The sequence below is a fragment of the Triturus cristatus genome, chromosome 8 (genome assembly GCF_964204655.1).
Source record: "Triturus cristatus chromosome 8, aTriCri1.1, whole genome shotgun sequence".
NCBI lineage: Eukaryota > Metazoa > Chordata > Amphibia > Caudata > Salamandridae > Triturus > Triturus cristatus.
The window spans coordinates 602,403,602-602,428,333 of record NC_140591.1 but is presented as its reverse complement, the minus strand read 5'-3'; the positions used below and the strand labels follow the sequence as shown (position 1 = coordinate 602,428,333).

The window sequence follows — 24,732 nt, the reverse complement described above, 5'->3', positions numbered from 1 at the left end:
TCCTTTCGCCGCTGTTCCTTTCGGAGCACATCCAGAGGCTACTCCTCTGACACCGCTTCCACTTCATATAAGGCCCCTACCCAATCCACTTTTACAAGGGGTTAGCAAAGAGGCGGCTACAGAGGCAACAATAATAGGGGCAGAGGCAAGACAAACACCGCCCGCTCTGCCTCCGCACCTTCCCAATGACTCCACTCCACTCCCCCCAGATCATCCCACTCCAGTCGGGGGCAGACTCCAAAATTTCCTTCCTGTCTGGACTACCATCACCTCAGACAAATGGGTAACACAAATAATTTGGTCAGGCTACTGCCTAGAACTAATATCTACCCCCCCAAACATTCCACCCAGACAACGCCCAATGTCACAGGAACATTTAACACTACTAAAGCAGGAGGTAACCTCCCTCCTACAAAAGGGGGCGATAGAACGGGTTCCTACCAACCAACAAAATATGGCGGTCTACTCCCTATATTTTCTCATACCAAAAAGGGACGACACTACGGCCCATCCTAGACCTCAGGCCCCTAAACCGATACATATACTCAGACCATTTTCAAATGGTAACACTTCAGCAGGTACTTCCACTGCTCTCCCACAACGATTTCCTGACCACTTTAGACCTCAAAGACGCCTATTTCCATATTCCTGTTCACAACGCTCACAGGAAGTTCCTCAGATTTGTAGTGGACGACCAACACTACCAATTCTAAGTACTCCCATTTGGAGTCACAACAGCACCACGAGTATTCACCAAGTGCCTAGCAGTAGTGGCAGCACACCTGCGGAGACAACACATCCATGTCTTCCCATACCTAGACGACTGGCTAATAAAGGCCAGTTCATACTACCAGTGTGTACAACACACGCACGCCACTACCCAGCTACTTCACCAACTGGGCTTCACAGTAAACCACGCAAAGTCCCATCTCCAACCGTCCCACGTAAAACAATACCTGGGTGCCACTATAGACACCTCAAGAGCGTTAGCCTACCCCAGTCCTGTCAGGATAGCAAGCATGCAGGCTCTACGGGCCAAATTTCAGCCACCACACTCTCTTCCAGCTTGAGTGTTCATGCAACTAATAGGAATGATGGCCTCTTGCATATTCATAGTACCTCACGCAAGACTCCAGATGTGTCCTTTCCAAGAGTGCTTAGCGCGCCAATGGAACCAGGCCCAGGGTCAATTAACAGATCTGGTGTTGGTAGACGGTCGTACCCATCACTCTCTGCAGTGGTGGACCACCAAAAACCTTTCCAAAGGGCGACCGTTCCTGGACCCGGTTCCTCAGATAGTACTGACAACAGATGCATCGCTCTCCGGCTGGGGAGCTCACCTATTACATCACACCATGCAGGGCAGGTGGACACCTCAACAAAAGTTACTCCACATCAACCATCTGGAGTTACTAGCCATATTTTTAGCCCTAAAATCTTTTCAAACACATATTTCACGCAAGGCAGTCCTAGTCCGCCCAGACAACATGACAGCCATGTACTATATACAAAAACAAGGCGGCACACACTCTCCACAGCTCTCTCAGCTAGCACAGAGCATATGGAGATGGGCCATACCCCAGAAAATCTTTCTCCTAGCCCAACATGTCCCAGGAGTCCAAACATTATGGCAGATCTGCTCAGCAGACAAACACAACAAATCCACGAGTGGGAACTTCAGCCGCAAGTTTTTCACCCGTACTTTCAAATGTGGGGGCATCCACAGATAGACCTCTTCGCCACCCACGAAAACGCCAAATGCCCAAGCTTCGCCGCCAGATATCCACACCCATTGTCCAAAGGCAATGCGATATGGATGAACTGGTCAGGCAGATTTGCATACGCTTTTCCGCCTCTCATTCCATTAGTGGTGCGCAAACTACAACAACACTCCCTCACACTAATCCTAGTAGCTCCAACTTGGGCCAGACAACCGTGGTACACCACACCGCTGGAACTATCTGTAGTACCGCACCAAAAGTTACACCTCTCTCCACACCTCTTAACCCAGAACCATGGAGAGATCAGGCACCCGGACCCAGCTCAGCTCAACCTTGCAATCTGGCTCTTGAAATCCTAGAATTCGGTTATCTAAATCTTCCCCCTGACTGCATGAACGTCATTAAAGAAGCTAGGTGACCCACCACTAGAGCGTGCTACGCAGCCAAGTGGAAACGTTTTGTGGTCTATTGTCCCAACAATACCATCAGTCCCCTAGATGTGTCCATTCAACACATCATAGGCTATTTACTACACCTACAAAGATGCTATCAAGCCTATACGTCTATTAGACTGCACCTTGCAGCCATAGCAGCTTATCTACAAAACAGTCAACATCTATCACTCTTTAGAGTACTTGCCATTAAAATCCTTCATGGAAGGCCTCAAAAGAATAATTCCCCCCAGAGTGCCACCCTCACTTGTGTGGAACCTAAATATCGTTCTCACCAGACTTATGGGGCCTCCCTTTGAACCTCTACACAAATGTGAACTTCAATTCCTAACATGGTAAACCGCTTTTCTTGTAGCCATCACTTCTCTCAGAAGGGTCAGTGAGATACAAGCACTCACCATTCAAGAACCTTTTCTCCAAATGCACCATAACAAGGTCGTTCTCCGTACTAACCCAAAATTCCTCCCTAAAGTCATTTCTCCTTTTCACCTAAACCAATCTGTAGAACTACCAGTATTCTTCTCGCAACCACAGACCATTGCAGAAAGAGCTCTTCACACATTAGATGTCAAACGAGCCTTACTCTACTACATCGAGAGAACACAACCTTTTCGTAAGACCAAACAACTGTTTGTCTCTTTCTCACCACCACACAAAGGCAACCCCATCTCCAAGTCGGGGATAACTAGGTGGATTGTCAAATTCATTCAGATTTGCTACCACAAAGCAAAACGAACGCTATCCGTTCCCCCTAAAGCCCACTCTACACGTAAAATAGGGGCTTCAATAAACATCCCATTAGATGATATCTGCCGAGCAGCTACATGGTCAACACCGCACACTTTCACTAAACACTATTGTGTAGATGTGTAAACTAAGCAACAGGCTAGTGTGGGCCAGGCTGTACTCAAAACATTATTTCAAACCACTACAACAGATACCGGTGGTCGCCCCTAAGGATGGGTACTGCTATATAATCTATGCACAGTGTGTAATCTGCAGCTCATATGCCTAGAACGGCAAATGCTACTTACCAGTATGCATCTGTTCTTGGCATGTAGAGCTGCAGATCTACACACGCCCACCTGCCTCCCCGGCTACCTTTATCTGTTCCAGTTTATCTTATTTAGATAGCACACACATTGGCATCTTCACTGTTATTTCTACGCTCCATCTTTCCCTGCTGGCGAAAAACAATCTGAGGATGGAGCCGAAGCCCATGCGCAATACGATCCAAAGGAGGAGTCCCATACCTCGTGACTTCCAAAGACTTTCCAAGAGGAAAAATGACTGCAAACATCCGGGCCCAACACCAGATGGCGATCTATGCACAGTGTGTAGATCTGCAGCTCTACATGCCAAGAACAGATGCATACTGGTAAGTAGCATTTGCCTTCCTGCTCAACGGAACACACTACCAATTCAAAGTATTTCAGTTAGGATTAAATTCAGCTCCATGGATGTTCACAAAATGTCTAGCTTCAGTTGCAGCATACCTGAGAAAAGAAAAAATCCACGTCAACCCCTATCTAGACGACTGGCTCATAAGGGGACATTCAAAACAAACATATCTGAAAGAAACACGTTAGTTAGATTCCTTACCTTAGAATATCCCCAGGCGTAAGGCTGGATCCGGAAAGATTTTTCGTCAGCAGTACCCCTGCGCGTCGGTAGGTGTCGTCTGCGGCTCCGCGTCAGTCGTCGGTGTCATGATCGCCGGGATGACGTCGTCGGAGTACTTAGATGCCGCCCTCGCGCGCTGACGTCAGTTCTAGCGTACCCTTAGTCATTTTTTGACTAACTTTTTGGACATTTTGTCTATCTTTTTCGAGTCGACTTAGACTCCTGGTGCCGGTAGGGATGCCTGGGTTCAAGCCGTGCGACGTCTGTCACCGACTGATGTCGGTTACTGACCCCCACCATCGGTGTCTCTACTGTCCTGGGGCTGACCACGAACACAAGTCGTGCCCCGACTGCCGGGCCTTGACGTCGAAAGCTAGGTGGGAGCGGTCCTGCAAGCTCGTCGAGATCCGGCAGTCGGCTCCGCACCGCTCGAGGTCCCGGTCGCAGAGCTGCAGTCCTCACCGCTCGTCGGGATCCAAGTCCTCGCACTCAGGTAAGTCGAGGCATTGCAAATAGAAGTCGAAGAAGCAACACCGCTCTTCTGACTCCCCTCGCTGGTCACGGGACTCGGCCGAGGTTTCGGGGTGGCATCACCCGCGTGGCTCCGCAGGAGTCGCATCCGGCCCCACACCCTCCGGTCCCTGGGCTTCATGCGACTCCGAACGAGATTCGAGACTTCCTCGTGGCCATGAGGACTCTTCCCGCCGTTGAGGCCTGCCGGCGTGCCTCCAGGCCCCGTAGGTCCGACTGGGGGTCCTAGCGAGCCGGCGGCTACAGCGCCATCGTCTACTTCGGTCCTGACGCCGCTGGATCCCGGTCGACGCCAGTTGACCTCACGACTCCTCCGCTGGCGCCGAACCCCATGGTGTCGCTCCCTGCGCCGTCCTCGGACGACGCCGTCCCTGGTTTCAGCCCCGGTCCAGGTCTGGCGTCGGAGCGGCGCCGTCTCCGGCGTTGATGGGTGAGCTTTTCGCCTATGACCCGGCTCCGTCATTTCTGCCTGATTACCAGGACACAGATGAAGGGGAGGACTGGGAGGGGTCTGAGGACCCTCTGGCACAGGAGTGCCAGTTAAGTCAGGACTGGGCAGATGAGCTGGGAGAGGCCAGTAGTCTAGACACTTCTCCTGACACTGGTTTCATCTCTCCTCCTTCCGTGGCTACGGAGGAGGGTGCTACTTATGCTGTGGTGCGGCCAAGGCCTTGCGCCTGGAGCTCCCTGCAGCCGCCGTGAGGACTAACCTCCTCACTGAGGTGCTTCAACCGCCAGTAAGCTCTCTCGGAGCCTCTGCTGCAGTTTAATGAGGCCCTCACCGACATTCTGATGGGCACTTGGTCCAAGCCCTCCACAGTCTCTCCTGTGGATCGGAACGTGGCCCGGCACCACCGCCCAGCTCCGGGCAACCCCTGCTTTCTGTCCGTACACCCCACCCCTGTGAGTCTGGTTACCCAGGCCTCCACGTCCCAAACCGCCTTCCCGTCCGCGCCTCCGGACCGGGAGTCCAAAAGGATGGAACAGTTTGGCAAGAAACTGTTTTCCTCACTCAGTCTTGGGTTGCGGTCCATTAATACCGCATGCCTTTTGGACCGTTACACCCTTTCTCTGTGGGATACGGTGGTTGACGTGCTGACCCAGTGTCGAGAGGAGGCCAGGACACCGCTCGCCCAGGCTCTTGCTGAGGGGCGTGATGCCGCACGGTATTCCATTAGATGTGCACTTGACACCACGGACTCGCTGGGCAGAGCGATTGCAACAACGGTGGGGATTCGTCATCACGCCTGGCTGAGGTCCACAAACTTTTCGGGGATGTCCAGAGCACTATTATGGACATGCCCTTTGATGGCCGTCGCCTTTTTGGCGACAAAGCAGATAGCGCGCCGGAGCGCTTTAAGGACTTCAGGGCTACGGCCAAGTCCTTGGGTCTGTCGGCCCAGCGCCAGCAAACTTCTGCTTTTCGCCCCTTTCGTGGCCAAGGATGGGGCGCCCCTGCACGTTAGTCCAGCCACAGTTCCGCAGAACCAGCCTCAACGCGGTCGCCGATGTGGATTCTGCCGTGGCGGAGAAGGGAGACAGAGAGCCGGTCAGTCCACATCTGCTCCCGCAGCATCTGCCTCAAAGCCTACCTAGTCCGAGCTTTCAGGCCCATTCCACGCCAGTGGGAGGCAGAGTTCGCCATCACCTGCTCCACTGGCGTACCATCACTTCGGACAGGTGGGTGCTGCAAATCGTCCGAAAGGGCTACTCCTTCCCCTTCGAGGCGACCCCTCCAGCCATGCCATAGCAGTACCACCGCAGGTCTGGGGATCACTTGCAACTTCTGCAGGAGGAAGTTACGGCCCTCTTGGCCAAGGGGGCAATCGAGCGCGTTCCTGGCCCAGAAGTAGGACGGGGTCGTTACTCCCACTACTTTCTGGTTCCCAAGAAGGGCAAAGGAGGCCTACGCCCTATCTTGGACCTCAGGAGCGTCAACACCTTCCTCCGGAAGGAGAATTTCAAGATGCTGACATTAGCTCAGGTTCTGGCTGCCCTAGACCCTGGAGACTGGATGGTAGCGTTGGACTTGCAGGACGCTTATTTCCACATCCCCGTCCGGCCGGCCCACCGGCGTTACCTGCGGTTCACGGTAGGCCACGAGCACTTTCAGTTTACTGTGCTCCCCTTCGGCCTCACCAGTGCCCCTCGGGTGTTCACGAAAGTGATGGCGGCGGTTGCAGCTCATCTGCGCAGATTAGGGGTTCCAGTCTTCCCCTAGCTCGACGACTGGTTGTTGAAGGCGGGCTCGCCCCGAACCGTCGTCTCCCACCTCCAGACTACGGCCGACCTCCTGCATTCACTGGGGTTCTCCATCAACGTGCTGAAGTCACATCTGAGTCCCTCCCAGAAGCTCCTCTTCATCGAAGCGGTTCTGGACTCGGCACAGTTTCGGATCTATCCTCCCGAACAGCGGGTTCAGGATATTCAGGCTCCGATTCCGATCTTTCAGCCTTTAACCCCAGTTTCGGTCAGGATGGCCCTACGGCTGCTGGGTCTGATGGCCTCCTGCTGGTACATCACGCCAGGTGGCGGATGCGGGCTCTGCAGTGGGACCTGAAGTTCCAGTGAGCTCAACATCAGGGCAACCTGTCCGACCACATCCTGATCTCGGAGGGCACTGCAAGACAGTTGCAGTGGTGGCTCACGGACCGCGATTGGGTCAGTTGCAGATCCCTCTCCCTACCCCAACCGAAGCACGTAGTGGTGACTGATGCGTCCCTCCTGGAATGGAGGGGCCACATGTGAGAGGCTGAGATCAGAGTCCTCTGGTCTTCGGCGGAGTCCCGGCTCCATATCAACCTATTGGAGCTGCGGGCGATCCGGCTTGCACTGAAGGCATTCCTTCCCTCTGTCCGGGGAAGTGTAGTGCAGGTGTTCACGGACAACCCCACCGCCACGTGGTATTGCAACAAACAGGGCAGGGTGGGGTCGTGGACCCTTTGTCAGGAGGCTCTGCGCCACTGGACATGGCTGGAACATCGGGGCATCACCCTGGTGGTTGAACACCTGGTGGGTTCTCTGAACGCCAGGGCGGACGAACTCAACCGTCGGTGCCTGATGGATCACGAGTGGCGTCTAAACTCGGACGTGGCGCAAGGTCTCTTTCGGCAGTGGGGAGAGCCTTGGTTAGATCTATTCGCCACCGAAGAGAACGCGCAATGTGATCAGTTCTGCGCGTTGGAATTTCCAAGGCGGCACTAGCTCGGAGACTCTTTTCATCACAAGTGGAGTTGCGGTCTGTTACACGCCTTTCCACCTATACCACTTCTGCCCAGAGTGCTGAAGAAGATCAGGCGCGACCGGGCCCAAGTCATCCTTGTGGATCCGTATTGGGCACGAAGATACTGGTATCCCGAGCTACTCAGTCTGTCAATCGATACCCTGATTCGGCTGCCTCTTCAGGAGGACCTTCTGTCGCAGCAGCAGGGGACGGTCCTCCACCCGAACCTGTTCAGCCTCCACCTCCATGCGTGGAGATTGAGCGGCGGCAGTTGATGCCATTTGACTTGCCTCCTGAAGTCTGTGATGTCATTCTGGCAGCCAGGCATCCCTCCACTAAAACGGTATACGCCTGCAGGTGGAACATATTTGTGGCATGGTGCACAGCAAGGGCTGTGGATCCCCTTTCCGCCCCTCTTTCTGAGGTACTCCTCTTTCTTCCTTCCCTGTACCAGCAGAGCTCTGCTCTGGGCACCATCAAGGGATATCTTTCAGCTGTTTCACCCTTCTTGAGGCTTCCTGATCAGCCTTCTCTTTTCAAGTCCCCTGTTGTAAATAGATTCTTGAAATGCATTACTCAAATGTTTCCTCCTGTTCCCTTTGTAATGCCTCAGTGGGACTTGAATCTGGTGTCAACTTATCTGATGTGCGCTCCCTTTGAGCCACTTCATAACTGTCCTCTTCGTCTTCTGCCTCTCAAGACTGCTTTCCTGGTTGCCATCACCTCTGCCAGAAGAGTGAGTGACCTCCAGGCTCTTTCGGCTAAATCTCCTTTCCTCTCTGTCCATCAGGACAAGGTTGTTCTGAGGACTCTCCCTTCTTTTCTTCCTAAAGTGGTTACTACTGCCTTTCACATCGGGCAGTCCATTACCTTACCCACCTTCTTTCCGCCTCCGCATCCCTCGAAAGAGGAAGAGAGGCTCCACCGCCTGGATTGCACAAAACAGTTCCGGGTGGACGACCAACTCTTCGTTGACTACGTGGGCGCTAAGAAGGGGCGGGCTGTGCACAAGCGAACCATCTCTCGGTGGGCCGTTTTGTGTATTAAGGTCTGTTATTCCTTGGCTAAGAAGGTTCCTCCTGTTGGGCTGAGGGCCCATTCCACTCGAGCCACAGTGGCTACTACTGCCTTGGGACGGTAGGGTCCCTCTGCAGGACATTTGTCAGGCAGCTATGTGGGCCTCGCTGCACACATTTGCCAAGCATTACTGCCTGGACAGCCAAGTCTGGAGAGATGGCTTCTTTGGCTGTTCCGTTCTCCAGGACTTCCTGGTGTGATCTTGGTTCGCAGACCCACCACTGGGGTTGGTATTGCTGGGGTATCTATTCTAAGGTAAGGAATCTAACTAACGTGTTTCTTTCAGATGCACAAGTTACTTACCTTCGGTAACGATATATCTGTAAGAAACATTAGTTAGTTAGATTCCTTACCACCCCACCCATCCTCCCCGTTCTGTGAACCGATATCTAGGGTTAAGGTCATCCCTTTCAGGGCCCTAGTTTCATTGCACCAGTGTCAGTTTCTTGCGTGGCTTTGCGTTCCTGGCGCAGAAAGCTATGTACAGAACAGACGTGAGCGCGCGAGGGCGGCGTCTAAGTACTCCGTCATTCCGGCAATCACGACGACGGACGCGGAGCCGCAGACGACGCCTTCCGACGCGCAGGGGTACTGCTGATGAAAAATCTTTCCAGATCCAACCTGACGCCTGGGGATATTCTAAGGTAAGGAATCTAACTAGCTAATGTTTCTTACAGATATATCGTTACCGAAGGTAAGTAACTTGAGCGTCACCATCATGTTAAAAAAAACAATCAAGACGCTACAGACACTGGGTTTCTCAATGAACCTCAAAAAATCTTCAACGCCAGGAAGAGAAAAAACCTTCGAAGGCAAAGGCATACCCCACAAATACCAGGATACAAGAAAGAACCCTCTACCAGAGGGGTCAGTCTCTGACAATGATGAAATTCATGGGCATGATGGCATCATGCATCTCACTTATCCCTCACGCTCGCCTACACATGTGCCCATTTCAAGAATGGCTTCCCAACAGCTGGTCTCAAGCCTCAGGAAATTGGGAGGATCTAGTGGTTGTTACATGAAGGTTGCAAGCAGAGATACAATGATGGGCATCCAACAACATAGCACCAGGGGAGACCTTTCAGGGACCCAACTCCATCTGTGACAGTCACCACGTATGCATCCCTCAACGGTTGGGGAGCGCATTGCAACCAGCTGAAAGTTCATGGTCCATGGAATAAACAGGATTCTACAAAGCACATCAACTTTTTTTTTTTATGTAAACTGTCTTTCAAGCACTCCAGGCATTCCAGAAACACATTCATGGGAAAACCATATTAATTCAAACAGACAATACAACAATCTTCTATCTGAACAAACAGGGTGGGAAAAGGTCCTTTCCCCTGAGCAAACTTGCACAGGAAATCTGGCAATGGCCAACAATACAAAAAAATCAGTCTACAGACAGTACATCTACCAGGAGTAGACAACATTACAGCGGACCAACTGAGCAGACAGAACAACTGCACCCACGAACGGGAGTTGGAACAGAAAACAGTACAGTATCTGTTCAACATCTGGGGAAAACCAGTGATAGACCTGTTTGCAACAGTGCAGAACAAGAAATGCCAGTCCTTTGCCTCGAGGTTTTCACTTTCCTCCAATACCCCTGATGCCAGGAGTGTTACGAAAAGCAAAAATCCCAGGAACAGATATGATTCTTATTGCCCCTCAATGGCCAAGGCAAACATTGTACTCAACCCTCCTAGAACTATCCAGGGGACAAATGATCAAGATCAAAGCAGAAAAGGTCCTGCTAACAATGCAACAGGGCCAGATCTTTCACCCAGAGCCAGCAATGCTACACCTAGCAGCTTGGCGCCTGAATACATAGAATTTGGACACCTCAATCTGCCTCTGCAAACTATGGAAATTCTGAAAGAGGCAAGGAAAGAATCGACAAGAAAATGCTATCCAGCAAAATGGAAGCGGTATACCACATGGTACACTGCTAACAAGGAAAACAGTTCAATCAACACACAAGAAATAGTTATTACATACCTTACTTACCTCTTAGACAGCAACATCAACTACTCAAGCCTTAAAGTGGACCTTGCTGCCATAGTGGCATACACAAGAGAAAAATCATGCAAAAGCTTCTTCACAAGACCAGTAATCAAAAGATTTTTAGAAGGACCAAAAAAAATTGCCCCACCAAGCGCAGCTTAAGAACCCACATGGAGCTTAAATACAGTACTTTCTGAACTAATAGCAAAGCCCTTCGAACCCATGCATACAGCGGTCCTAAAACACATTACCCTAAAGACAGCCTTTCTCGTTGCAATAACATTACTACGAAGAGTAAGTGAATTGCAAGCATTATCAATTCAAGAACCTCACTTACAAATCCACAAGGATAAAGTAATCTTAAAAACGAACCCACAGTTTTTGCAAAAAGTGGCATCTAAGTATCACATAAACCAAAACATTCTCTTGACGGTTTTCATTGAAACTCAGACTAAAAGAGAGAAGCCTCCCTACCCTGGATGTAAGCAGGGCTTTATTGTATTATTTACAAAAAACAGAACACATTGGGAAGAAAAAGCAATTGTTTGTCGCCTACGCACATACCAACACAGGATCACCTATCACAAAGGCAACTTTTGCAAGATGGATAGTACAAGCCCTCCAATTGTGTTATGGCAAGGCCAAAAAATGAACTAACAACTCAACCAACTCCTCACTCTACTAGAAAGAAAGTAGCAACGCTAGCCTTTATAGCCAATGTACCCATTGACTCCATTTGCGCAGCAGCAACATGGGCATCCCCACACACCTTTACAAAGCATTACTGTGTGGATATACAAAAGAATAAGGAAGCTCAAATGGGACAAAGGGTACTTCAACACCTGTTTGCAAGTTCTTCCTTTCACCACAGCTTCCCAGACACGGGAGAAACTGCTACATAATCTGATGCACAGCATGTGAATCCAGAAAAGGATTCACGCTGCAAAACGAAATGGTTACTTACCAGTAGGAGTGGTTTTGCAGCTTGAAGAATTTTCTGGATTCACATGCGACCCACCCGGCCTCCCCTAGCAGGAAAACAAACAGGTGGGGAAGCAAACAGCTACGTCAGTTATTCAATAACCATCTCAAGGATTACAAAAGAAAATAAGAACATAAAAAATAATCCGAAGATGGCCACCACGCACATCGACCTCCAGGATAACGTCTGACATCACTCGGGGCCGTACCTGGCACCAAATGGTGGTCGACTGCGATCAAAACAAGAAAAAAAGACAATCACTAGATGGCGGAAAGATGCACAGCATGAGAATCCAGAAAATTCTTCAAGCTGCAAAACTACTCCTACTGGTAAGTAACCATTTAGTTTCTTCTCCATCATTAACATAATTTTTTAATACACCCACGTTCCTTTCTACTGTGTTCGTCCTGAAATATTCAGATAAGGACCACACCTATATCTAATCACACATCCAAATACAATACTATGCTTCATAAATTGCCTAAAACATATTTTCCACCGTTGGTCATCATGTTCCAAAAAGCGTGTTTCACCAGAGAATTGTAAAACATTTCACTAAGAATAGACATTTGTGTTATTTTTCAGGTGCGCGCTGCCTTCAAGACCTGCTGTATTAACCATGTGGGCTTACAGCCTGCCCACAGCTTTTGATTTGCTTATGTTCTTGTCCTTTATAAAATGTAGATTCTGTGTGGTTTGTTTGTTTGTCCCCAGGCAAGCATGTATTCCTGAATCACACTGAATGGCCCAGTGTGTAGTAACTGTATAACTCTTCAATCTCTGGTGGCACATCACCCAGGATAATATGCTGCATGGTTAAACACTTATAAGGTCCCAAAGGCAAGACCTATTGGCTATGCCAATGCGTGTTATATTTGGTGGTCTTCTATACAATAAAATGTTTAAGAATATTTTTATTGCATGTCATTTCATGTCATTTATAGAGCCTCCACAGAGGTACACATTTATCCTTGAAGTATTGGGTTCAACCAAAGCCTTTATGTCCCCTTTTTGTATGTAACAGTTGAAAGTGATGGCTTTTCCATTAGATGTTGAAAATCCTAATTTAGCTTGAAGAAATTTCACTTCACCCCCATCCCTATGTAACTTAATTGGTTCCATTTGCTGGCCCGTACCATCTTCAAAACCAACTGCTTCGTTTACAAAGCCATCCCAAATAGCACCCCTGCTTATCTTGCAGATGATCTCTGGTGGTTCTCAACACACCCACTGCCAGGATCGCATCTCACTGTAGACTAAGAATTGTGAAAAAGAAAGAAAATAAGACAACAGGCCCTTCCCATCTTTCCACCCAGGATCTGGAACAACATCCTCTTATTCACCAGGACTGCCCCAATTCTGCTCCAGTTTAGCAAAGAGTTGAAGTATCACCTCTTTAAAGAAGACTACATCACAGTGTAACTGTCCACAGCCCAGCTGCCCATGCCCATGATCAGTGCTCTGCTTCCATTTAGTTAGGTTGGTGCTATAGAAATAACATATACATACATCATTTTGTACACAAGTTGTGAAATGCAATTGAAATGTGGATCAACCTTTGTTTAAACCAAGGCAATTGTGAAGTTGTTGTTTCTACTGACTTTGTTGTGGCTCTGGCATGGCATTCTATTTGAAATAGAGAATGTGTTGACTTTAAATGGCTGCTCTATCCTACCATGTTTATACCCCAGTTGCCACATATTTTGAGGTGCTTGTGCTGTGACAGGCACCAATGTACTGGTTTAATAAATGTTTATAGTCAGACAATATCACCCCATATATCCCCCACCAACATTCAGCTTCAAGCATTTTTGTTCATTTGCAACACTCTTGGTCCACCACACCTGGGAATTTAGTGGGCTGATGCCATCGACCATTATCCCTACTCTGAACATTTTACTAAGCCCTTTGTGTATGAGTCCATTAAGGTTTAGCTGCCTCAGGACTGCACAGGCTAAGGAAGAGCACTTCGGTAAGCCAGGTTTCTCCAGCTTGTTAGGATTGCTGGACCACCCTTTCTTGACTAATGAGAATCTAGAATGCAAGAATGTTTATTAACAAATTGTTGTCAAAATAATTATATGCTATTTCAGGGTTGTGTTTCAGTTCAAAAGCTCAAAGAAGTCCAACAATGGCACAGATGTCAACGCTGGGCAGATACCTCAACTATTGTACAGGTAATTGTTAATTACTGCTAATGATGATAAAAGTAGCTTTTGTGTAACTCAATGTGTCCATTCATATGTATACTGTTATTGAAGTTTGTTTGCCAGCATGCTCCCTCATTGTTCAGAGTTATCGAAAGAAAACGCTCCCAAAATAAAGATCATAAATGTGAAAGGAAGTTGGTAAAAATAGGTGTATTTTTGTTTTTGAGAATCAAGCATTACTTTTGTGCCCACATCAGTTTGAACATGTGTTAATTAAAAAGGGTATGCAGATATAATGCCCTTCACATCTTCTTGATTTGTTTTGTTTTCACAGTATCTGAGCGATTAGTGATATTGGTCCTGTCCAACTATGACCTTTCTTGTATCTTAAAAATATTTAACTTGGTATTCTTGGTATCTAAATTATAGTGGCGAAGGGCAGAAATGATAGGATATTTGATCTTTTTTTCTTTTTTTTTTATGAAGTAGCCTAATGCCAGATTGCTAACTCGTAGATTGCACGGCCACTAGAAGGCACTGGAATGCTCCATTGGCGGGGATATTATAGAAGTGATACCAGAATTAACATCTTCCTACGTATATGCCTTGCTGCACCAACAATTTAACTGCGGCACTGTGCTATTTTATTCATTTGTTGCATCTTTGGAACTAAACTTTCCCTGAAGACTTCAGGTTTCAAACCCTCAAACAATCATGGTCAGTGATAGGATTGCAGAAACCACAGGTTAGTCACTTAGACCCTTTTATTTGTACTTTACGTGGAAATGGAGAGCCTAATGACTAATCTCATCCAATGCTAGGTAATCGCCAATGACTTCCCATGCCGTTCGCAAGATAACGAGTCAAAGAATTTCTTGAGCCAGAAATATTTGTATCAGTTAGGTGTAGGAGTTCAAAACAAGCATGCACTTCAACTGGATTCTCTTATTGTTTATCAGAGATTGCCACAGGGTGGGATAATTTTTAGCTTTTTACATGAAGTCTTCCACCAGCAAATTAAATAGTTTACAGTTATAAGAATGGGACAAAGCATGTCCTGTAGACTGTGTGGCTCATGATGAAGTATTGGGTAGGTGTTATGTTGAACAGCAGACACTTTCATGGTTTATTCTTATTTTTATTAGGGGACTTCCCAGCTTCTGTGCACGTTTTTACAATGGGTAGAAAAACATTATAGCTAAAGGTGATGAGAGACTTTAATTTTAAAACTATGAAGGCCTCGGCTGAACCACTGGCTCTCTACAATACTGAAGAGCATTTAATACAGACGTTCAAGACAGGTTTTTTGTTAGTAATCTGTAAGCGCAAATTGCCGTTTTTGTACTGTGTATCCTATCGCATGCAGAGGTGCTCCATTGAGTGAAGCCAAGAATGCTGACCCAGTTAATCGCATGGGGTCTGGATCACAAAGGTCCTGATATTGGAATGAGATTGCTTAGACAGGTGGACTTTTCAGATTATATCCTTAGGATGCTGGCTTTGAAAGGAAAGAAATCTTATGCCTGCAATGCACCATACTGTAAATGCAGATTTTGCCTCAAGCATACGTCTGCTGCTCACTCTGTCAGTTCCATAGATGGTTATCAATAATCTGCATGACTTAATTGGAATAGATCACCTTCTATCCTCACCAGTGAGCAGTCCACCTATTGGAAGTTTGGCTTTGCTCCTTTCACACTTCTGTCTTTAATTACTCTACACCAATGGGTACTGAATATTTCAGAAGGTCTTCCTTTGAACCTCCAAACAACTCACAGATTTGCTCACATCAAAAGATGATGTGAGCACTTTTGTGTGTTTGATATGAACTTGAAAAGGCTTTTGCTAATATAAAGCTGAACTCACTCAAACTTGACTCTAGCTCTCACTCTTTCCTCCAAAGAATACAAAATATTTTCCAGAACACCTGCAAAAAAATATTCAATAGCTCCTCCAATAAATTGGGTGCACATACACAAGGCTAGGGTTTTACTCTAGGAAGTTCTGTCCCTGAAGAGACTGGGGGCTTAGGACCTACCCCAGACCTCCGAGGCTTAAACTCATTGCCTTTTGCAGACACATTTCACTAAGCAACCAAAGGTGTTGCACCAATGGGACTGTCTAAAATGTATAGACTCCAGTATTACTTGGAATGTACAGACCTCCAGCATGCCTGTTTGTATTACCCCATGGAGAAGCAACATCATTAGGATTTAAAGTTTGCCATAGTGTGGTCTCCATCAGCATAGATGCCCCCCATTCCTGTGTGTGTGTGTGTGTGTGTGTGTGTGTGTGTGTGTGTGTGTGTGTGTGTGTGTGTGTGTGTGTGTGTGTGTGTGTGTGTGTGTGTGTGTGTGTGTGTGTGTGTGTGTGTGTGTGTGTGTGTGTGTGTGTGTGTGTGTGTGTGTGTGTGTGTGTGTGTGTGTGTGTGTGTGTGTGTGTGTGTGTGTGTGTGTGTGTGTGTGTGTGTGTGTGTGTGTGTGTGTGTGTGTGTGTGTGTGTGTGTGTAGGTGCTGTGTGTGTGTGTGTGTGTGTAGGTGCTGTGTGTGTGTGTGTGTGTGTAGGTGCTGTGTGTGTGTGTGTGTGTGTAGGTGCTGTGTGTGTGTGTGTGTGTGTAGGTGCTGTGTGTGTGTGTGTGTGTAGGTGCTGTGTGTGTGTGTGTGTGTAGGTGCTGTGTGTGTGTGTGTGTGTAGGTGCTGTGTGTGTGTGTGTGTAGGTGCTGTGTGTGTGTGTGTGTGTGTGTGTGTAGGTGCTGTGTGCAACAGCCTCCTAGCGTGCATGAACTTCACTTTTACTTCAATGACTCGCTGATAAAGGCCCTGTCTATGGAGGAAACCTACACCACCTTGCATTTCTCCAAAAATATCAAGCAGTCTTTGTGAGCAGTTGGCCTGGTATATGCTGTCCACTAGTTATAGTGGGCACCCTGTACCAGTCCAAACAACCCCTAATTGATGATAGGTTAAAGACAACCTTTATTGAAAGCTATCCTAGTGGTAGCTATGGAGAGCAGCCTTCAGGCTAAGTCTTGAAGGAATGTAAAGCAGCTTGTTTTACCAGTCCATAATCTCTTGAATGGCTAAATGAAAGACAACCACACCAGGTATATATATATATATATAAAATATATGTATTTATTTCTAAACACACCCTCCTAGTCTCTTTATGAGGCTAGAGGTCAAAACACATAAGTTACACTTCAAATAGTACAGTAAAATAGCACAAATAAACGTCCGGCCCTAGGGGCGAGACAAACCATATACTAAAATGGTGGTATAAGAACCACGACTTATAGAATCGCTGGGACCCCAAGGAACCACCCAAGGTAGTGACACAGGGGACCCACGGGGGCCGTGTGCAGTGTGAGAACACAGCCGCGAGCTCCCGTTAGCTTCTTTGGGGAAAATCGCGGTTAGATTTTCAAAGATGAGGGACACTTAGAAATGAGTCAAGACCAAACCCTTTGGGACTTGGGAAGTTCTAGGGTCAACACCCACAGGAGCATTGGAGTACTTGTGTTACCTCACCCAGGGAAGCTGGGTGCATAGGTGTCAAATGGTGTTGGGTCGCGTCATCGATTTCAATGGGAGCTGGCAAAGAAGTGCTGCTGCCGGGAAGATGCGAAGTGTCCGAAGTGATCCAAGCCTGGATCGAAGTCGAGAAGAACCTGAAAGCAGAGAGGACAGAGTCTGGGCCACTTGCCAGTGACCTGGAGGACAATAGGCGAATGCCCACCGAAGTCTGGTGATTTCAGGTGAAGGAGGTGAAGCTTGACTCTTCAGCCACGAAGACCAGGAGGCGTCGAGGACGACCTGGAGCTGGATTCGAGCTGTCCCACGAAGGAGGTCATGTGCTGCAGCGTCGGTGCCCGGATTGGACACAACAAGCTTTGGCAACAGCAACCCACGCAGAAAGGAGAAGGGTGCTTTGGTGCAGACGAGCAAGGTCTGAGGGACTCACCACTTGGTGGGGAGTCAGGGCACGTCTGGGGCAACCAGGGAAGCCCAAGGAAAATCAAAGTTGCCTTCTCAGGGACCCACCAGTCGACGGACCAGGGATCGCGAAGGAGCCTCATAAGGAAACACAAAATAGTGGCCCACGGGTCACTCGGGGTGACTAGGCCGACAATATTGGTATGGATTCTCTGCTCGAGGTGGGAGCTACAAGTAACCCCAAACACGACTTCAAGAGACGTCGAAGTCAATGCACTTGCAAAAGTGCCCGGTGATCAGTAATTCCGGTTCCACGCTACTCACGAGGGCTGCGGGTCTCAGCTTTGCTGGGGACTCGGGTCGGCCTCTGAGATGTCTGGAAATCCTCTTCCTGGGCTGCAATTACTTAGGAGTCTGGCGTGAGCTTCGGAGATGCAGACCGGCAAAATGCTTTGTTGGTGCCTGTCAAGCAGGGGAGTCACTCCTTGACCCCAAGGGAGATTTCTTCAGTCCTCTAGTCTTTAGTAGAGCGTCGAAGTTTCAGGATTCAGCTTCAGAGTTTCGTCCAGGGATATCTAAAGTTCTGGTTACAGAGGTTCCTTACTTATACCTAAGGAAGGGGTTGGACTAGCTCTGGGGACCCACCTATGGGAGGGTTTTGTAAAGAGAGGTGGCTACACCCATTTCATTTGTCCAGTTTCACACCAGAGCAGGGGCTAGAAGCCCCTGAACCAGTTTGAGCTGGACTATGCACAGGGACACCAAATGTGCCCCCAGGTCAGGACTTCAAAGCACTCTGAGAGGGCTCCCACCCAGCCCCAATACACAAAAGCCTGTCTGGGAGGTGGTTACACCTCTCTGTGACAGGAAACCTATTGTCCAGGCCTCCCCTACCGGAGTTTCGGTCAGCAGCAGGAGGCCAGACCCGTGTCTGTGGCTGCAGCATCCATTTTGTGATGCCAGGGCTCAGTTAAGTTTCTACCGGGTTTACCAGTACTGCAATGTCTCTCCCCCTATAAGGGTGGGATCATACTCTCACATCAGGATTTGATGTGGGGGTGTGATTCCAAGGTGTTGGACACCAAACACAACATGTTTCTGTGCAGCCAGTCCAAAGTTAGCATTAACCGTTTAAGATGTAATGCACTTAAGAGTATATGGTCAGGCTGCACCACTGACCACTCCGGAGAAGAGATTCCGAAGGCTGCAGAGGGGCTCAGCTCATGCCTAAGCACACACTCGCATATAACCAAGCACCCTGCCTTCAGGATTGATAAGGCCTGCCATAGGGGCGACTGATAGATTACTATGTGCAGTGATAGGTGAGGTATAGTGAACCTATACTCAGTAAGGGGTGCATGCATCACCTTACTCAGGCTGCAGTAGCAGACATGTGGTGTCATTTTGAAGGGCTTTCCAGGTGTGGCACAATACATGCTTCAGCCCCTGGTAGGCATCTAGGGTACCTATGCCCTGGGTACATAGTATACCATATGCTAGGGACTCACAAGGGTACCCCAGAATCCAATCTGGAGTGTACCTAAAGTACATGCAATCAATTTAGAGAGGAAGCAGCTACACTGGGGCCCTGACTAGCATGGTCCCAGCCAGGCTTAAGTCGAAAAACAGTGAAACACCAGTAAAAAGTGGGGGTTAACATGTGAAGTAGATCCTACTCGCCTACAGTCTTAATTTAACCCTTTCCAAAAACTGTTTATAGTGGCTCTAAATCCCTGAGAATTACCTATTGGATGTCAGAGGTATTGCTGAAACAATTGCTAATTTCCCTTCAAGAATTCAGAATATTTATGTGGTGTTTGAAAGGCTGAATCAGTGGAGTTTTATTTGTCCATCTGGTAATAAGGGCCCTTCAATCTTTCTACTCCTTCACTGGGATCAACTTGAATCGGCTGTTCAAGAAAACTCATATCCAGAAGAATTGTGAACTCTCTCATGTTAAGACTTTAGGAGATACATCTTCTCAAATGTCAAACATTTAGGCCACCAATCGCTCAAATAACAATCACTTCTCTCATTACAGCGAGGTGCTCACTGCTAGCACAAATTAGTCTTAACCACATAAAAGCAACACCATCTTCTCTAAATATCAAGTGATATTGCCTTTTCTGAGCTTATTGGAATCGTTGCTAAGCAGGTGAATTGTTATACCTGCTTGGCACTTCTGGTGGTGCTGCTGTGCAAATATTTATGAACTACCACTCTATGCCTTGCATTTTATTAGATGATACATTTGCATGTGAAGGAATGTTACTAAAGGCAAATGGCTTATCTTAAATCGCAACCCTCTTTTGTCAATAATACTTTTTCATTTTGTTGCAGGTTACCAACAAGTGATGGCAGTTCTTCAAAAGGAAAGCAGCAAACCAGTGAACCAGTGCATATATTAAAGCGCTCTTTTGCAAGAACTGTATCAGTGGTGGGTAATAATTAATTGCCTAATCTCTTTAGAATGCTAGTCGCTCAGTGATGCATCTTGTGAGCCACGAGATATTTAAAACAAGCTATCATAAGTGATGTATGTGTATATACAACATATTGTTTTAGTACACACATTGTTGATGTGAATGCAGCATTTCCTTGGTTATCAAACATACTTTCTCTGAGGCGTATGTCTCATAAGTAATATCAGGGCATTTTAGGATCCTTATGAAAATCCTTTGTGCCCTTATTAGGTGCTGTGCAAGTATGTAAAAACTGTCAGCCAGAGACATATTAATGGTTACTGCCACCTAATTACCACATGTAATATGCACAAGTTCTTAGGCCGTATCTTTGGCATGTCACATTTGTTCACTTCGAGTAATTCAGGGGCAGTATTTATGTTTCAATTATTTGAAAGTTTACCAGTCGTGTTGGAGAAAAACCTCTTGCTAAAACACAAAAATAATTTAACAAATTTGAAACTTTTACAAATGACAAACAGTTCTGTCTCCCCTTATGAGCTTAAGGAAAAAGTTGGAGAAAAAGGGGCTGACATGGGCTGTATAGTGGGCCATGTCCCAGGAGGCTAGTGTCAGCATCTTAATATATGATGGTTACTGCGGGTGGGGGAGCGAGTAGCAAAGATGGAGGGATGAACATTTCTCAAAAGGAACGATCCTTTGGGTGCCCGAGATCAGGAATACATTCGAAACCCATGAAGCGGGTATAGTGAAAGGAATAACATTATTATGTTGGACAAGAACATAGCGAACATCTTGGTCAACTGGTACATCTCAATTTACAATTGCTCTTAGCCTCATAGGAGATACAGGCTTCCTTGTCTTTCCTCTAGCACAAACGTTTTCCTTGGCAGACATGCATGGCTTAGGATGTCTGGGTTAGGACCTGAATTGCAACAGCATCTCTCAATGTAACTTTTGACGGCGAGCATCAATTCAGCGCTCAGGTGGACCAGATTCTCAAGAAGAATAAGAAGGATAGAGATATTTCTAAGTCTCTGGGTGCCCTTCAGTTCCCCTGTTCCGAGGCAGCTTGAAAGAAGCAGCAATTCAGAGAAGAATCCAAGACAAAAAGCTCTAATCAAAGATATCCTTATCAGACATACTAGAAGGCCTTTGATGACCCATAACAACCCAAATCCCCTAATAGGGGTCCATACAGGTGGAATGGGTGTGTTAGCGTTGGAGTATTTGCACCAAAGGGTTACTCTTTTGGAAAGCATTGACTCTCCTTGACACTAGTCAGGGGAAGGTTGGTGCACTTTCTACCTCAGTGAGAAGAAATCACTTTAGATCATTAGGTGCTTTCCTTTTTAGAGAAAGGATGATTCCTCGAATTTCACACCCCGCATCACAACATACCGCCCTGCCTCCATTTCCTTAGCTCTGGCCATCTTTGCCTTTTAGAGGAAGAGATTCAAGCACTCTTGCAAAAGGGGTCATGTAGTCAGTATGATCAAATTTATGTGGCCGGGGGGGTGTACTCCCTATACTTTTAGTTCCCAAACAGGATAGCACCCTCAGATTGATCCTAGACCTTCGATCATTAAACAAGTTCATATATTCAGAACTCTTTCATGTAGTCAACTTGCAGAAAGTTCTTCCTTTGCTGTGAAAAGGCAACTTCATCACAGTTCTCCATCTGAAAGAGGCCTACTTTCATATCCTGATACACCCTGTGCACGACCACCTGTGGTTTCTGACAGACTTGTAACCGCAGATACCTCACCTGGTGAATTACTCCAGATGTCCCACCCTGAATGTGATGTTGGGCCCCTCTCCTCCACATATGTATTACCTCCACACACTGGCATCAGTTCCTTTCTTTCCGACCATCCGACGCAGATCCGGAGCTTCGATTCTGGTCAGTCTGACAGACTTCATTCCCTCTCAGTTTTGTCAGTGTGAATTATGTTTCCCCCTACAAAAACAGGTTTAAGCTATATATTGCGACTGTCATCACATGTTGTTAACAAGCAAGCAAGGCGTGTGTTAGCTGGTGCTTCTGCTCCAAACACGACCCTGCCTCGTGCGACTGCTGCTCCAAAATGAACTGTAAGGCTGTCCGCGACCATGAAACAGTACTTGATGTTGATGAACTTTGCAATTTGAAGCTGAATAAACCTATCTTGGTTGAAGACGTGAACAAATTCCTGAGACCGATGCTGTGACCAATTGTCATCAGTCACAGGACTCCGATAAATAGAAAAAGGCCAAGAAACGTAAGGAGTCCAGACATGGGTCTCCATCATCCTGCCACTCACACTACTCCGAGTCGCACAATGCCATGGGCACTTCTATGCCGTGAAGTCTGTCTTTTCTTATTGAAACTAATTTCAGCGAGGTCCTGATGCACCACAAATAACTGAGGCTGTCAGTAATGCCAGTATAGCTCAGAGAGCTGAAAAAGGCCTTGGACACAATTTGTGTGTCCAACGGATACCTCTGGCATGCCTTCGGGCCCCAAGGATCCGAGGGGGACCCCAAGTCTGGTAATCTCTGGTGGATCTGTCAGACGACAACTGTGCACCTCAACCTTTGTTTGAGGCCGTCCCCTGCATCAAGCTTGGCTGCACTGATTCTGGCCCCGGCACCATGCCCAACGCCGACCTCTGTGTTAAGGCTGAAGCCACAGGTTCAAGCATCGACACTGTAGGAAACTGGCTCTGTATAGACTATACCAAAGTGAGGTATAGTGGTTAAAGTAACGTAACGTTCTAGTTGGGTGACAATTTCAGTGGCCGAGTAATGTTTAAATGTACGAAACCACTGAAATTCACCAGTTATCTTGAGTAACTATAACTCATGCCTTAAAGTAACTATTACTCACGCTCTCGCCATGCACTGCTAATTACCCCACATATTACTTCACTCATGACATCTTCTATGACAGCATTGATAATAACACTGCAACATTTGCAATTAAATCAATGATGTGAAAAGTATGTAAGGCTAGGGTGCAAGTTATAGTTACCTTAGAAATAACTATAACTGTTGCATTTCAGTGGTTTATACATTTGAAATGTTACTTTCTCACTGAAATTCTCACCTAGCCATAATGTTATTTTCAGTGAATATAAATATTATCTACTGGCGGTCGCCAGTAGATAGTTATAGTTAGGGCCTATTTTCCATAGGAAATCCGCAACATTCTATTGGGAATAACTTTGGCGCCGGTTGACGAATCCTCGCGAAATTTTCCAAACTTTTGCCCAGCTCCGCTCCGACCCTGAAAGTTTCGTGGTGATTCGTCAAGCGGGGGCTGAGAAAAAGGGGGGGGTCCCAAAACGCGTTTCCCCCCATGCAAATTCCCATAGGATCTGTTGTCGCAGCTACAGCCCGAACCGCTGAACGGAATGACACCAAATTTGGCAAAGAGGTAGTCCTCAGTTCAGACTTGTGCCTTTTGCATAAATGGTGTGAATCCGTTCAGTAGTTCCTGAGAAAATTAGAGTTCAAAGTACATAAATATCTATGGCCGGGGAGGATCCGCGGACCCTACACGCACCGTAAGCGCACCCTCTCCGAACCGAGCGCTCACCCTCCCGATCGCGCGCTGAATGCTAATTGGCTGTCGAGTGTCTTTCTACATTCGAAACCAGGAACTGTTGGCGGCCATTTTCTGCCTCGGTAGAAGCGAGGGGAATAAGTGTGTAAAAGATATAAAGGGGGCAAGGGCAGAGACCCTCTAGAGGTGCTTAGGAAGCCCCTGGGGCCCCTTTTTAAAAAACAAAAAAAACGGCGAAATACGCGCAGGGTGCGCGCATCCTATCGCGTTGGGTGCACTGTTCCTCTCGCGTTGGGTGTGCGGATCCAAAAACATGGAAAAAAATATATAAAATAAAGTTTTGAACATATAGTTAAAAAAATATTTTGAAAAATATAAAAAAATGTTTGAAAAACCCATTAAGTTCAAATAATAATTTTTAATTTTTAAAAGAATTAATTGAAAAAATAAGTTTAAAAAATGGTGATAAAGTATTTTTAAAAAAAATGTCATTATTAAAATTGACACACTGAATTTGAAAAATATACAAATCCAATCAAAATCATTAAACATGATATCTTTAGAGATAAGTTATAGATAGGAATTAGCATTTAAAAAACCTTTGAAATTCACTGAAAAAACCATAGGTTTCATGCACGTTCTAGTTAGGAATTGGCATTTAAAAAACCTTAGAAATTCACTGAAAAAACCATACGTTTCAGGGGCGTTCTAGTTAGCTGGACATTTCCCTCGTACAAAACCCTAGAAATTCCCCTGTTATAGTTAGTTCAGCTAACTATAACTCGCGCCCCCGCAATGCACTGCTGATGACGTTACATATTACATCACTCATGACATGGTCAGTGACATCACTGATGACATCATCCAGTGAGTATGTGTTTCTGTACAGTTTTAATATGTTTAATATATATAGGGAAAGGTCTGTTGAAGAATGAGTGGGTGTACAAGTGTGTGAATGGATGATTTTCTGTGTGCGTAACTGACTCTATGTGAGTCATTAAATGTATCTTACTGCAGACTAGTGACTAGTGACTAATCTCAAATTACATTGATGACTTCAC

General features: G+C 47.0%; 1 protein-coding gene across 15 annotated transcripts in view; it reads left to right on the top strand.

Annotated features, from left to right (window-relative positions):
• MYCBP2 (MYC binding protein 2) overlaps positions 1–24,732 on the top strand; it is a 1,771,217-nt gene that overhangs the window by 552,082 nt on the left and 1,194,403 nt on the right. For all 15 annotated transcript variants that reach the window (XM_085622060.1, XM_085622057.1, XM_085622054.1 and 12 more), the window contains 2 exons: positions 13,713–13,796; positions 20,042–20,138. In XM_085622060.1, the coding sequence (XP_085478186.1) occupies positions 13,713–13,796; positions 20,042–20,138 (181 nt within the window). The remainder of the gene's footprint in view (positions 1–13,712; positions 13,797–20,041; positions 20,139–24,732) is intronic.